Below are 15,949 nucleotides of genomic sequence, written 5' to 3'. Positions count from 1 at the left end.
GCATTTTCAGGCCCCTATTTGAGAACCTCTGGATAAGACCAGAACGCAGAAATTTTGGTCATCCAGTAAGCTATAATCACATACTTAAAATCCAAAATTTCAAGTCTGTAGGTCATTTAGTTCCGAAGTTAAGCGAAAGCAAAGTTTCGCATTTATGAAACTCACTCATGATCATCAGAATACAACTAGTACTTCCCATAAACTCAGAGAGCTGAAATTTGGTACAGAGTTAGGGTTTAATGGCCACATAAAGGGAAAACCTAAAAATATTGCAATATCAGTCACGTTTTAAAGATCTAAGAACTGCATAAGTAAGTTTGTAATCCCATATAAATATATGATATTACAAAGTTACTGTTGCAGTTCCTACAAATAGTAGGTAAAGTAAAGGTACACTACGATGTACGATGTGAGTATGAATGAAGATATGTTTAGTTATGATATGTGTATACATAGTATGGGTATGAGTACCCGAAAAGAAGGACTGCCTACAAAAAGAGATGAGATCCCATCAAAAACATTACATGTAAAAAGGTGCAAGTCTCGCAACGCTTTTACTACAAAAAAGTTTTGAGATGTAATGTGAAACCAAGTCGGTTATTTTAATCAGTGCCAGGGGGTGTTAAAACCGTATCAATAAGATATCTTTAATTTGTAGGTAATACGTATAATGACTTGGCCATCGCACGGCTGCATAATGACAAAAGGATCATCGTCACCTATTAAAAATAATTCTAATTGAACATAACGCTAGCGCTAATTGCAGTTTGAGCATTACACATATTTACGAGTACGGTACGAGTAAAGCATTATGTGCGATTGCCAAGTCATTATATGATGATTAGTGACGGATTACTGATTATTATTTAATTATTAGATTTAATGAATGGGCAATACGAAAAACTGTTGCTACTGTACAAGAATCAGAACCGGAAAAAAAGAAAAGAAATATTTGTAATAATAAAAAAACTACTCCTAAAAAGAAAAAAAATGTGTTAAATAAGAAAATCTAATAAAATTAATCAATATGCCCACGTTTCTACAAAAAGAAGTGAAATCCCACCAAAAACATTCTGTAAAAAACTAGCCAAGTCTCGATGGAGCTGCTTGTTTATCTCTAAAAAGTAATGAAATCTAGACAAAGTCGTGCCAAGTCTAAGGTTCCTTACTGCGATTTCTTTATTATTATAGTTAATGTTGTGTGACTTGGCCGTTGAAGGGTACAAGGACACAATTGCACCAATCTGCCATTGCACCAAAAAGAAGTGTTTGTTTCAGGCTCGCCCATACATAAGTATTATTAAAATACGCAGCTTTATCAAGCCTACAATTGACTGGTTATTGAATCAACGTTTTCCAAGTGGCAATTTTCCATCGTCAATGGGTAGCGGTTCTGGCGACAGATTGGTGCAATGGTGTCATGGAGCACCTGGTTTTGTACCCTTGTGTACCCTTCAACGGCCAAGTCACACAACATTAACTATAATAATAAAGAAATCGCAGTAAGGAACCTTAGACTTGGCACGACTTTGTCTAGATTTCATTACTTTTTAGAGATAAACAAGCAGCTCCATCGAGACTTGGCTAGTTTTTTACAGAATGTTTTTGGTGGGATATACCATTACGACTTTGGGCAGTTCATTGTTTATGTTTAAGTACCTAGTTAATGATAATAATGTAACGCAGTTATAGATCATGTAGGTACTCATAGTAGTAAACACCTAGTTATTACAACTTATCATTTGAATATGACTCATTCTGTATTAAAAAGATTTCTCACGCCGCGAACGTCGCAATTACATACCTACTCATTTTATAATTAAAAATCAGTTATGAATTATGATATCGGAAGATTCTGACGCAATGCAATGCAACAGCCTCCGCCCGAATAGTTGTCGTTGAAAACTTTCAAGTCCATTTCATTATCACCCCCTAGGATTTGAATTTAAAAAATCCTTTCTCAGTGGAGCTCCACCTAAAACTTTTGAAGAAAACGTTTTCTAACTTCAAGATCCTACCTAGCTAGCTAGCTACAACGGTTTATATCCTAGGTTTATACAATACAATTTCATTGTACTGTCTGTAGATTCAAATAACGGAAATGTTTCATATTTATAAATTGATCTATGAATGGCTTGTTATCGCTTGGTCTTCAAGCTCGTGTGTAGAATGGATCTGTTGTGATACATGTGATTGTGAGTCATATTGTGACTTGTGATCCACGCCATGACAACGAAATATGGAAAGAATTACTCCTATTAAGTATCGTCAGCTCTCTTATTAATTAATACATATTTATTTTGCTCAATTAATACAGTGACACGGTGACTCAATAGTAATAGACTTTTACAGTACATCTGGTGCTCTATTACGACACCCTGTGCTATAATGAGCACATTACGCAACTACGTAACATGTAAAGGGCCATATGTACTGTAAAAAGTTGTACGATACACGTGCGAATAGGTAATTCGCAGCTCGTGTCGATTTAAAACACGTACTTTTCGCACTTGTGTCGTCGTAATGTATGTACCTACTTTGTTATGAAAGCATTCTACATTGTGCTAAATATCACATTCGAATTCAAGGACAGATCAGATAATATATCGTTTATTTCTTAAATTTGAAGATAAAAATTCAGTGGTAAGAATAATACCTACATAAAAACAAAAAAAACTTGGTCCCTAAAACTGTTACTGTACTCATTACCATAGAGCTCTTATTACGTTGGTTGGATAATCAATTAAACCATTTGTACCATTTGTCGCTTGAATCGCCTGATGAATGGAAGGTCGAAGTTCAAATAACAGTAAATAGTTCGTTGGAATTGATTTTTTAACAGTTCAAACAAGTTTGGTGTTATTTTTAGGCCCAAATGGGCGTTTTGTTGACACTTGATAGCCAGTAATTATTTTACCTACTCTAGTTTTACTACTTTTTAGAGAAAGAGAAGAGCCGGAATGTATTGGGCTCCATACATTCCACGACTCTTCTCTTTCCGCGACGACTACAAAACCACGAATGAAAGACATGCAGACCAGGTCAAAGCTGCAGTGAATGGGTTGGCCCCAGGTCGGCACATTATTTATTTATTTAAACTTTATTGCACAAAATATATACAACAATGTACAAATGGCGGACTTAATGCCAAATGGCATGACATTATGTATTTTTTTGTTCTATTCTATGTGCCAGGAAGGTGGCTAAAAGGGAAGAATGGTGGCGGGTTGTGAAACCTGTAGCTCGCCACTGAAATGACAAAGACTCGATTTTTTTTCCGAGTGTAAGTACTTTAGTCTGAAAGTATTAGCAAGCCCTTCAGGGCAAAACATATACTTTGACGCGTATGTTGATAGAAAAAAAAAACACTATTATTATGCCCTATTAATAGGGAAAGCAAGGGCCCAACCTTTTCTGTTCTCTTTCACGACGCAGCAACTAGTATCATTTCTCTCTCCTCGCTTTTTTAAAATGCCGTTTGTCAAAAAAGGACAACCATACTGTTGACAAGGTGGACTTCAAATCAAGTGTTGCCTTTCTTGATGCGCCCAGGCTGTGTATGTGTGCGTAAAAGCGTATATGTGTGCTCTTTTAGGGATGTCAAAAGTCGATTTTAATCATGTTATATATCGATAAACGCTACACAGCGGAACGAAATAGCGATTAATTGAAGCTTCAATATCTTCGTTAAACATAAACATAATTGAAATGCTAATGGATAATGAATATATTATAATATAATAATATAATTCAATTATTGCGGAACACCTATTTTAGGAGGTATTTATGTATTTTAATTAAATATCTGAACTTTCCCTTGGTTCCCTGCAGGGGCGTGACTATAAAATTGTGATCTGATAACCACAATAAAGAATAAAAGCGTTTTTGGTCATTTTAGGTATCGTTAAGCCTTTGAAGTAAAATTAAAATTGCAAGAAATGTCGATAGTTTATCGATATGACTTTATCGACATGGCTACAGCAACGTGGGCCGCTTTGTTAATCGTACACTAAACAAAAGTGGCAACAGTGACAGCTCGCTGAGACACCGTCTGTATATCTAGACACGCGGCAGCGTGTCAAGCCAAGTTCAAGCAAAGGAACTGGCTAGCCAGCGCCAAGTGTAATATTACACGAACCACTTGGTGCCACTTTTGACCCTTCTATAACTCAAAACATCTTTAACGTAAACACATAAAACTACGTGTGTTTAATTATATCCATAAGGACATCTAGAAGCCCAAATTTCATGAAGCTAGCTCAAACGGTTATAAAGATATGAAGGTCAAAAAGTCGTAAATTTTAAGACTGACTGACATACCTATAGTACCTAAACCTAACCTACTTCCAGATGACCTAGAAGGATGAAATTTGGAATCCAGCTCAGTTATTGTGTGAAAGCGTAGGAAAAAATCTAAAAATTAAAAAAAGTTATAAAATAGGGGGGGTCCCCATACAAAAAAAACCATTTTTTATTGTGACTGACATATAAGTACCTAAACCTAACCTACTTCCAGATGACCTAGAAGGATGAAATTTGGAATCCAGCTCAGTTATTGTGTGAAAGCGTAGGAAAAAATCTAAAAATAAAAATAAGTTATAAAATAGGGGCGGTCCCCATACAAAAAAACCATTTTTTATTGTGACTGACATATAAGTACCTAAACCTAACCTACTTCCAGATGACCTAGAAGGATGAAATTTGGAATCCAGCTCGGTTATTGTGTGTAAGCGTAGGAAAAAATCTAAAAACAAAAAAAAGTTAATAAATAGGGGGGGTTCCCATACAAATTTCTTTTTTATTGTGACTGACATATAGTACCTAAACCTAACCTACTTCCAGATGACCTAGAAGGATGAAATTTGGAATCCAGCTCGGTAATTGTGTGTAAGCGTAGGAAAAAATCTAAAAATAAAAAAAGTTAAAAAATAGGGGGGGTCCCCATACAAAAAACCTGTAATACGCGCTAAACAACCGGCCAACGGTGTGTCGTTGGCGGCGCGCGGCACCACATAATTAATACAAAGAACAGAAGTAAAAAACATGCAGCGGAAACACAAGAAAAAACATTAAATCTCAATACCTGCCTAGTTTTCTTTACAAAAAGTATTGATATCCCATCAAAAACATAAATGTAAAAAAGGAGAGCCAAGTTCAATACAAAAATTATGCTTGGCTGTGGGGTTCGCCGCAAAAAGAATGGAGATTTAAATGAGTGCCAAGTTCTATGCAAAATCCAAATATGTATTTATAGGAACAAAATAACATTATAAACAAGTATTAAACTCTATTTCTTTGCTTTATTGGATACCTATAACAATTGCTGTTATTTAAAAAAAATGTGAGATCTTAAAGTAGGTTAGATTTGGCTTGGCCAGTTTTTATCAGAATTACAAAATATATATGTTGAATAACTTTATAAAATGACTGATGTAATGAAAACTGGCCAAGTCAAATCTAACCTGCTTTAAGATCTCGCATTTTTTTTTAAATAACAGCAAGTGTTATAGATATCCAATAAAGCAAAGAAATAGAGTTTAATACTTGTTTATAATGTTATTTTGTTCCTATAAATACATATTTGGATTTTGCATAGAACTTGGCACTCATTTAAATCTCCATTCTTTTTGCGGCGAACCCCACAGCCAAGCATAATTTTTGTATTGAACTTGGCTCTCCTTTTTTACATTTATGTTTTTGATGGGATATATTATGTCTATGAGGGAAAGGATTCGAGTTATCTTATCTATGTGCCTACTGCACTGCAAACGTTCATGTTTATTTTATTTGTTTAGAAAAATAACGAGATAAGTAAGTATAGGTATCTTCCTATTACAGATTTACCTACTTATTTCTAGGTACTACATAGGTATGTGAATAAAAAACCGGGCAAGTGCGAGTCGGACTCGCGCACGAAGGGTTCCGTACCATAATGCAAAAAAAAACGGTCACCCATCCAAGTACTGACCACTCCCGACGTTGCTTAACTTTGGTCAAAAATCACGTTTGTTTTATGGGAGCCCCATTTAAATCTTTATTTTATTCTGTTTTTAGTATTTGTTGTTATAGCGGCAACATAGAAATACATCATCTGTGAAAATTTCAACTGTCTAGCTATCACGGTTCGTGAGATACAGCCTGGTGACAGACGGACAGACGGACGGACGGACAGCGAAGTCTTAGTAATAGGGTCCCGTTTTACCCTTTGGGTACGGAACCCTAAAAATAGGTAAGTAGGTAATTTAGTATAAAGATATCATGCGATATCAAACTTGGAAAATCGAATGTCGGGGTCACATCGGTGCAGTGTTGGCCGATCGTTAATTGCATTTAACCATTATAAATTGGACCGCAAACCGTAACGGACGGTTACAGTTTACGGTTCAATTTATAATGGTTAATGTCGGCCAACACTGCATCGTGGACCTTAGCATTTTATTGATAGTTGCCATTTTCACAAAATATTTCTAAGAAAACACGTTACAAACATCTCTTCTTTATTCGTTAACGAAATAACAAACATTGTTTACACATTTCCTAGTAAACTGAACCGAATACGACGCAGTACAAACAACAACACCAACACTCCTAACTTTACATCGGTAGACCTTATTACAGAAAGCATAAGGTCCACCGATGTACAGTTAACATTGTGGCCGATGGTACTTACGGAAACGCTTTTGATTCGGTTGCTAAGCAGGCGGCCCCGCTTCTCATCACAACATACCTAACATGGTCAGTAGAAACTGGAACATATGTTTACATAAATAGAAACGTTTGATAACTTCGCGAATGTATAATATTTTTGTAATCTTTCACAGTTCAAGGATTGCAAAACATGTGTCGAATATTTCTCGACTCTTGAAAAGATGCGTCTTCTACCGACCGAGCGTACTTACTGAATTATTTACAGTAGTTATGGACGTTATGGTATCGGCCTGTCAGTTAGAACAAAATTTTGACAGTTCCGAACAACTGTTAATCAGTGGGCCCCTTAAGTTATGGACTTCAGTCAAATTTGGTTGTCACCAACCATCAAACATGGCGCCAGCAAGTAGCGCCATCGCCATATACTTCAGCTGTCGAGTTTTGGGCTTGCTGAAGTGAAATAAGTAGTTGGATACGAGCCACGCGACACGAGCACTCGTCTTCGTGAATGACACAATCTATATGTATATGGGGCATTATCTATGAAAAGGGACCTTATTGTCGATGGCGCTTACCCCGCACTGCGTCGCGCGGCATTGTATTTATATCGGAGCATCGTTAATAATGGCGTAAGCGCCATCGACAATAAGGTCCCTTTTCATAGATAACGTCACATATGTCGGCGGCCGACCGTAAGATCAGCATATCGTGAAACGTGAAAATCTTTGACTCGTTCCCTGAGTCGACGGAGCCCCGCGTACGCGCCTCCTATTTCTGGGCAGTTTGCCCTTCGGGTATCTGAAGCCAAACCAAACGAACCTATCCTACCTAATATATTGGTTTAATGTGACCATCGTCAAAACATTACACAGGAACATTACGATCTGCCTAATCTTACGATCGGCCGCCGACATATCGTCGCCCCCATGCTAAACTAACATAACTGTAAAAAACACATTTTTGAGGAGAGCGATTTGAAGCTCCTAAAAATTCCATTTTATTTTTTTTGAAGTAGTCGTTGCAGTTGTATTGATATAGTATACACACAGTGTTTTCAAAATGCATGTATTACATGATCAATTTGTCAGATATGCATTATTTTATTGGAATTGGGAATTACAGCACATTCGCAATTTTGCATCTTCATAGATAGCAAAAAAAAGATAAGATTTTTCACCATAGTGAACTCACGAAAGTACCACTTTCGCAAATTATAAATCCATTTAAAACATTTGGACCGAGGTAAAGTTACGAAAATGACAGTTTCGTGTGTTTACTCTGGTGTATGTGAATGCTTCCTATTCATTTGTATAGAAATTGAGTTGCGAATCTGTATTTATTTTTGATTTCAAGAAGAATATTTTGCATAATCAAACACTTATAAGCAAAAAAGAGTAGAAATTAAAAAGTGGCAATACTGTAGTGTCGTCCTTTTCAAATCAATCTAAGAAAAACCTGACCTTACTACAGTGTTGCCACTTTTTAATTTCTACTCTTTTTTGTCAGACTTTATAACCATTATCTACTTACTTGACAAGGCCTTATAATAATTATGTCCATCCCAGTCCATCACCACCTAGAATCTGTGCAGCCGACCATCGTGTTTCTTATGGAGACGCAGATATCCTGCCCGGCAGACATTGCATACTTATTAAATATATCCCGGCTATACACTTGAACACAAGTTCATGAGACACGCCGGGATTTGTAGTGTATGTCCGGCAGGATGTCTGCTGTCACCACCTTGATGCCTATGTAGACAGCTATTGACCTGTCAGTTCTGTGGGTGTGCGTGTGCGTAGACTACAGTGGCCACACTCACGTCTACGCGTGCCTGTACAGGTCTTACGGTGATTTTGAGGGATTTCAACGCCTACTACATTGATTGGCTTGGGTCCTGGTCCGCCGACCACGCAGGAAGGTCTGCTTACGAATTGTCTCTGACCTATGAACTCTCGCCACTGGTAATTTCCCCCACGAGAAAACCAATACCATACAAGCTCTCTACTAGACCTTCTGCAGACCACACGTCCGGACGGATATTCCGTCTCAGTGAACGCGCTTCTCGGTTCATCCGATTACTGCCTCTGGTTTTTTTTTTATAAAATTATGTTCATCCAATCACTGTCTAGTCCGGACACTTGCACCATGCGATCCACCACGGCCAACTAGCTCACGACGCGTACGGCAGTATAAATCAGCAGTTTGGAACGGACTGCGTGAATTCTACGCGTCGTACCCGTGTAGGCAGCTCTGATTCACATCAGAATATCCTGCGCAGCCAATATCCCCGAGACGATACTGGTGGTTTTTTGGGGCATCAACAGCAATACAAAAATGGATTGTTTCATTCCCAATTCGATAATAGGTGCGGGAGCAAAGTGACGTCCTTGGTTTAACCAGCCCTGTAAAGAAGCTACAGTTTGCAAGCAAGCCGCTTACAGGGCTTGGACAAAGGCCGTAGCTAATAAGGATCCGAACGTCTCCGATGTGAAACGCAAATTAAATGCTGCCTCGAGGTCCAGTAAAAAAGCCATTATCAGAGCCAAATACGATTTCTTTGGCAGGATTACTGAAAATCTAGCGGGCTACCCAGTGGGGAGTCGCGCGTTCTAAGCACTTGCCAAAGCTGCCGAAGGAATTTTTGTCAGTCTTCTTTACCACCACTGCGAAAATCTGACGGTGCTCTGGCTCACAGTGTAAAAGAGAAAACCGATCTTTGGTACTCTTTTTGCCTCGAATTCTGCCTCGAATGACAACGGTACTCCGTGCCGCCCACCATCCCGCGGTACTCTTAGAGTCTGACCAGCGAGTCGTGTCACAAAAAAAACGCGGGATTTCAATAAGAACTGCACCTGGCAATAAAATTACTATGAAAATAAATGACAGTTTGAAACTGACAGCTTATGTGATAGGAAAAAAAGTTGCCATATAAAGAATTAAAAAAAAATAGCTTGTGTCACGACTCCCTGATCAGACTCTATGCTAGAAATCTCTATCACGCAGAGAGATATTCGGCGGGAGCTGCTATCTTTCAACGTTTATAAGTCGAGCGGGCCAGACAGCATACCAGAAGTTGTGTTTAACACTTCCAGTGCCAAAGAGCCCCCTTCCCAATACAAAATGAACAGTTCCAAACTCACAAGCGGTATTGAGCCTCGGTATTAAGTCTAAGGAGAGACTTTACCTCCTTGTATGTGTTCTACCGCTTGTACGATGATCTATGCTCCGAATAATAGTTTGACATGATGCCAACGGCGAGCTTCTATCACCGCACCGCTCGCCGTCGGCAGGGTGTTCATCCTCACACCCTAGACTAGTAGCTAAATGGTCGCGCACTGTGCAGTTCAAGAGATATTTCCTCCCGCGGGTTCCGGCTGTGGAACGAGTCCGAGATCGAGCTTTTCCCGATTCTTAAAAAACCGGGCAAGTGCGAGTCGAACTCGCGCACGAAGGGTTCCGTACCATAATAAAAAAAAACGAAAAAAAATGCATAAAAACGGTCACCCATCCAAGTACTGACCACGCCCGACGTTGCTTAACTTTGGTCAAAAATCACGTTTGTTGTATGGGAGCCCCATTTAAATCTTTATTTTATTCTGTTTTTAGTATTTGTTGTTGTTGTTGTAGCCGCTATCGGCTACAGAAATACATCATCTGCGAAAATTTCAACACGGTTCGTGAGATACAGCCTGGTGACAGACAGACGGACGGACAGCGAAGTCTTAGTAATAGGGTCCCGTTTTACCCTTTGGGTACGGAACCCTAAAAAAAGAAGTGTACAGGCTGTTAAAGGGTCTAACTCTGAAGCTAGCTACGGACGTGGTATAAAATATAGCAAAAATGCGTTTCAAGTAATCTTGTAAACAGTACAAAAATAATTTTATTATAAACTTACAAAAACGCCTGATTCGCATATTTACTTGTAAGTTACTCTAAAGGTACAAACGAATTATTTACCTTACAAACTCACGGAAATGCAAAATTCGTAAATTTTAACAGGCTAATTTATGTGATGTGGTAATAATGGCCACCGTGGCCACCATAATAAAGTAACGAATATGCCCGATTCGCAAATTTGATATGGCTACTTTGTGGTTATATCTATTTGCCACCATAGTAGATTAACGAATGAGCAGTTTCGCAACTATGCTAAAGGTTATGAATGTAGATAAATATTAAATGCCACCATAGTAAACTGACATATGTGCCAGATTCGCAAATTTGCTGTAGTCTACTTATGTGGTTGAGTAATAGTTGCCACCATAGTAAAATAACGAATGTGTAGATTCGCAATTATGCTATAGTTTATTAATATGAATGAGGAATAAATGCCACCATAGTAAACTACCGTATTTGCCAGATTCGCAAGTTTTCCATAGGCTAATCGTCCCGGTCAATAATAATTGCCACCATAGAAAGTTAACGAAAATGGCAGATTCGTTAGTTATTTACTGGTGTCGGCCAAGGAAAAATACCTTATCTACACTTCGCGAGTCTACCATGGGGTAAAAGAACTATTAAGTCAGATTGGTACAATGGTAACTCTGAAAGCTTAAAAGATAGAAGTCTGAAAATTGGTCACATTGTGCATTGTCATATTTGGTACATAATTACATCAATAACTCAATTTTGACAAATTTACACTTATGTTAGTTTAGCATGGGGGCGACGATATATACGGTTATCTATAATCTATGGTGTTTGACCGATAACTATTATTTAGGCCGATTATGTGTATTTAGGTAGCTTGAGACTATGATGCTCACACTTGTCTGCAAAGATTTGTTGAAACTTTATAGCCTAAGTTGCTGAGTATAGATAAAAAAAAAGCGTACTCCCATCTTAAAAGCCGGCAACTCACTTACAACCCCTTGTGTTGCGGGTGCTTCATCTACTCGTTTGCCTCCTACATAAAAAAGACAGGTATAAGGGTGGTATTCCACCTGTCAAATTTTTGATTAAATGTGCATTGCGTCTCACTCTCTCATTAAGCAAAATGTGAGTCGCAGATTAAAAATATGACCAGTGGAATATCACCCTAAGGTTACAAGCATGCTGAAATAAAGTCAGTTAAATGTATGTAAATACTTTATTACATTTTTTTCTCCCTATACTAAAACATAATTAATTTCGGTTCTAGTCATTCTTATATGTATAAATAAGAGATCCAGCTACAGACATTAGTCATACATATTGGCTGTATAGGTATAGTTCATAAATATGTGTCGCTCCGTATAAAAAGTACTTTTAGGATCACGATATACAGCGTGTCCCAAAATTCAACGATAAACTGGCAAAAGATGGACCTGCTCATGATTACTCGAGGAAAAGAAATAAAAAAAAACCGGGCAAGTGCGAGTCGGACTCGCGCACGAAGGGTTCCGTACCATAATGCAAAAAAAAACAAAAAAAAAACGGTCACCCATCCAAGTACTGACCACTCCCGACGTTGCTTAACTTTGGTCAAAAATCACGTTTGTTGTATGGGAGCCCCATTTAAATCTTTATTTTATTCTGTTTTATTTAGTATTTGTTGTTATAGCGGCAACAGAAATACATCATCTGTGAAAATTTAAACTGTCTAGCTATCACGGTTCGTGAGATACAGCCTGGTGACAGACAGACGGACAGACAGACGGACGGACGGACGGACGGACGGACGGACAGCGAAGTCTTAGTAATAGGGTCCCGTTTTACCCTTTGGGTACGGAACCCTAAAAATATTCAAAAATTGTAGACATGGTTGACATGGTCATTAAAAATACCACTAGGGGTGTCGATTAACATTTTTTTTTTAATTCCATAATAAATTGAAATGTTTTTTTTATTTTTTTTCCTCGAGTAGTCATGAGTAGGTCTATCTTCTGGTGCCAGCTTATCGTTGAATTTTGGGACATGTGGTATATCTTTTTAGTAACCCTAAAATAAAAAGAACTCGTGTGTGGAGCGCCCACCAAATGAATAAATGATAATGAATTATATTCCACAAACAACAATCATTACAAATATTCTAACGCGGATACTTATATACGTATTTTCTTATTTATTAACATAGGTACCTACATAATTATAAATTCTTTACTCTAAAATGAGAATATACCTTAAAATAGCTTTTAAAAAGTAGACGCTGACGCGTTAATCTAAGATGCTAAGATCACACGAGAGTCAAATAAATGATGCAAACTAAAAACAATAATTACTGATATTACTATTAAAAAATTACAAATTTAACAAACACAAACTACTGGGTTATCAATAATAAAAACATAATTCTAAAATCAGTTCTCGAAAAGCGCGCCAAATAGCACTAGTATTTTTTTTTAAATAATAACGATGGCAAGGGCGCAATATTTGACCTATTCAGCCCTTGGAGGATATAAAATGAAATACTTAAAATAAAAATGGTCCAAGAATTGCTCGCAAGTAGGGGTTGCCATACGTCCGGATTTGTCCAGACATATCAGGATTTTTGACCCTTTGTCCGGATTACGGCCGGACTTGGCAAGTGTCCGGATTTTTAGGCATGACCTTATAAAAAAATATTTACGTGATATATTTATTACAAAGTTAACAAAGTAATCAACGAAAACAATAATATTTCTTTCAACAATACAGTACACCGAGCAGCGCGCCGCCGGGGCGTCGTTCAAGCTACGCCAAATCTCTGTTACAAGAAATGTCGGGTTATTCCCACTAGTTACCACCAAGTTCTTACCGGATTTTTAGGGTGATGTCAGGATTTTTATCTGGACATTTAATTCTTCCATATGGCAACCCTACTCGCAAGTATGAACACGATAAAAAACGCAGTAGGTGTACAGTGTAGAAAGTAACAGTGGACCAACGCCTTTGATGCTTGCCGACACCACACAAGAACACAGTATAGCTCACGGAGAACTGTCTCCACTCTATCTGCCCAACAATATTTAGGATGACCAACAGGAAGGCAGTATGATCATAATTGTAGGATTGCTTTCAAATAGGATCCCATATATATGATCATATTGATCATTTCTATAACAGTCTAATTGTGGACTAAGAATAATTAATAATGAAACAAAATAGGGCACTTTCATTAGTTTTTTATGACTTAAAAAAACTATAGAGAATACCATCTTGTTTGTAGAAAATAATTATATGACGTAGCAAAACTAGCAAAGTTAATACTATTTGAGTTGAGCATACATACAAAGTAATATATTAAAAGCTCCTGGATATTTAAAAAAAACTGTATTTAATACTTTTATTTAAATCGATATCATATATCTATAAGATTAACAAAGTTGTGATATAAGTACATTTGATACTATGTTTCTTTGTACATTCTATTTTTGATCACATTAATGAGATGGGTTTACAAAATCTAATAATTCAAGCTTTGGGTCGTAGCAAAACCGCCAAATCGTACCCTTGACATGCTTCATCGTCAAAGCCTCTACGCTTCTACAATATTCAAATTATAAGCATTATCACATAGAAAACAAGTGCAAATTGGGCGACATGAACTAAATCCGAATAAACTGGTCATCTTGCTTGCGCCTTGGCAGTCATCGTCAAGGCCTGGCCGACCTGTACCCTGTCACCGGATGCAAAATCAAATTTGAATTCCTTCGGAGCTTCAAACAGCAGAATTATCGTACTTCCCATGTTGAACTGGCCAAATAACTCTCCCTTCTTGATCGGCAAGTCTCCTAAGTCGGCTTCATCGATTCTGTTCCTCCTGCCTTTAGTATTCGTTCGTAACTCCGGATCAGCATAGATTTCTATGGAACCAACATTAGTCGCCCCTACCGCAGTCATACTGAAGAATCCGTGCTGCCATTTACCAACATACACGGCTCTCTCATTCATGGTGAAAAGCCCGGGGATGAGACGGGCCATCCAAGGATTTACAGACAAAAGTTTTCCTGAGAAATGTCGCCGGAAATTTGCTGTCCAGTCACATGGAGAATGGAATCTATGGTAGTCACCAGGAGCCAAATAAATAATACATTGGTGTAGAATATTATTCTTGTTAGTCAACAGTGAGTTATAATAATCTTTGTCCTTCGATTTAGACCATTTATTCTCACCTAAGAATTCTTCTAAACTATATGTTACACCCTTAACTTGTTCTATCTTCTCAGTATCTGCTGGTCCACAGTTCAGGACTACGCCATCGCAGGGGGACACGCAAGCGACAGGGGCGATGATCCTTGCACCCTCGCGCAGCGGCCGAGCGAAAAACGCTGCCAAACTCTTGTAATATGTGAGATCAGGTACTGCCGCCTCGTTCAGATTCACGTTAAATACTCTAACGTACGTACCGTAGACGAAGCTGCGGAGCGACGTCGGCAGCTCGCAGGCCGCCAGGTGTCCCCATATCCGACTGGTTATACGAAACGGAAACATTTCGTAAAATTTGATTTCCACTTTCGACACTTCATAGTTAACGCTCGCGCGGATGTAGCACCAACCTACGTAAATAACGCTTCCGAGAGGCACCCACCGCGTAATTATAGCTCTCAAATTCATCCATTTATTCCGTTGGAACTGAGTCGCGTTCTTTGTTTGATTATGCAGCGTCGATGTCTGCCGGAAAGGCCTGTGTGGACGCAAACGCTGCTTGAACATCGGGTTTATGACTGGAAGGCAGCTACGAATACGCGTGGGCGGAAACATGATTGCTCACGCCTGCCTTCCGCCTTGTTTCAAAATAAAATTTGTTTATCTGATTTTCCCGAATTGATTTAATTGCGCAGACTAGAAACGTCCGATAACGAGGGCCAAGGCCGGACAAAAAAAGTGTTGGACCGTTTTGAAGCTAGCTTATGTTTATCATTTAACAAAGTACTAGACAAGACGCTAATAAAATATTCACACTGATAAACTAGAACAACACCGGACTATTTTTAGCAATCGTTGGTCAATAAAGACGATTTATTCATGGATCGTCATGATGTAAATAGACGTATAAGACTCTAATTAGAACCAATTCTAATTAATTATGTATAGCTTTAGGTTTTTGAACGTGGATGAGAGCTGTCAAATTCAATGACAATAAAGACTTGATTTTGTGCTAATCTGTGCTATCTACTCAAAACATGAATTTATATTTCAAATAAAATTAACCTATACCGAGGTCTAAAAGTAAAATATTTAATTATGTTTCACAGAAATTTATATTTTCAACATAGAAAGTATGTATTTAAATCAAAACCTTAAATTATATGAATGTCAGGATGGCCAACATTAGCTCAATAAACAAGATCAAGGGCAAGGCCCCTACCTTTTCTGTTCTATTTGACGGCGCATCAAC

At 38.1% G+C, this 15,949-nt stretch overlaps 1 protein-coding gene across 1 annotated transcript; it reads right to left on the bottom strand.

Moving 5' to 3' along the window:
• Positions 1 to 13,866: 13,866 nt before the first annotated feature.
• LOC134677695 (phosphatidylserine decarboxylase proenzyme, mitochondrial) lies at positions 13,867 to 15,451 on the bottom strand. The gene has a single exon (XM_063536160.1). It carries the CDS (start codon positions 15,310 to 15,312, stop codon positions 14,176 to 14,178), a length of 1,137 nt encoding a protein of 378 aa, XP_063392230.1. The 5' UTR covers positions 15,313 to 15,451; the 3' UTR covers positions 13,867 to 14,175.
• Positions 15,452 to 15,949: the final 498 nt, after the last annotated feature.

The sequence above is a fragment of the Cydia fagiglandana genome, chromosome 26, assembly GCF_963556715.1.
Source record: "Cydia fagiglandana chromosome 26, ilCydFagi1.1, whole genome shotgun sequence".
Classification (NCBI taxonomy): domain Eukaryota; kingdom Metazoa; phylum Arthropoda; class Insecta; order Lepidoptera; family Tortricidae; genus Cydia; species Cydia fagiglandana.
This window is presented reverse-complemented; position numbering and strand designations above follow the sequence as displayed.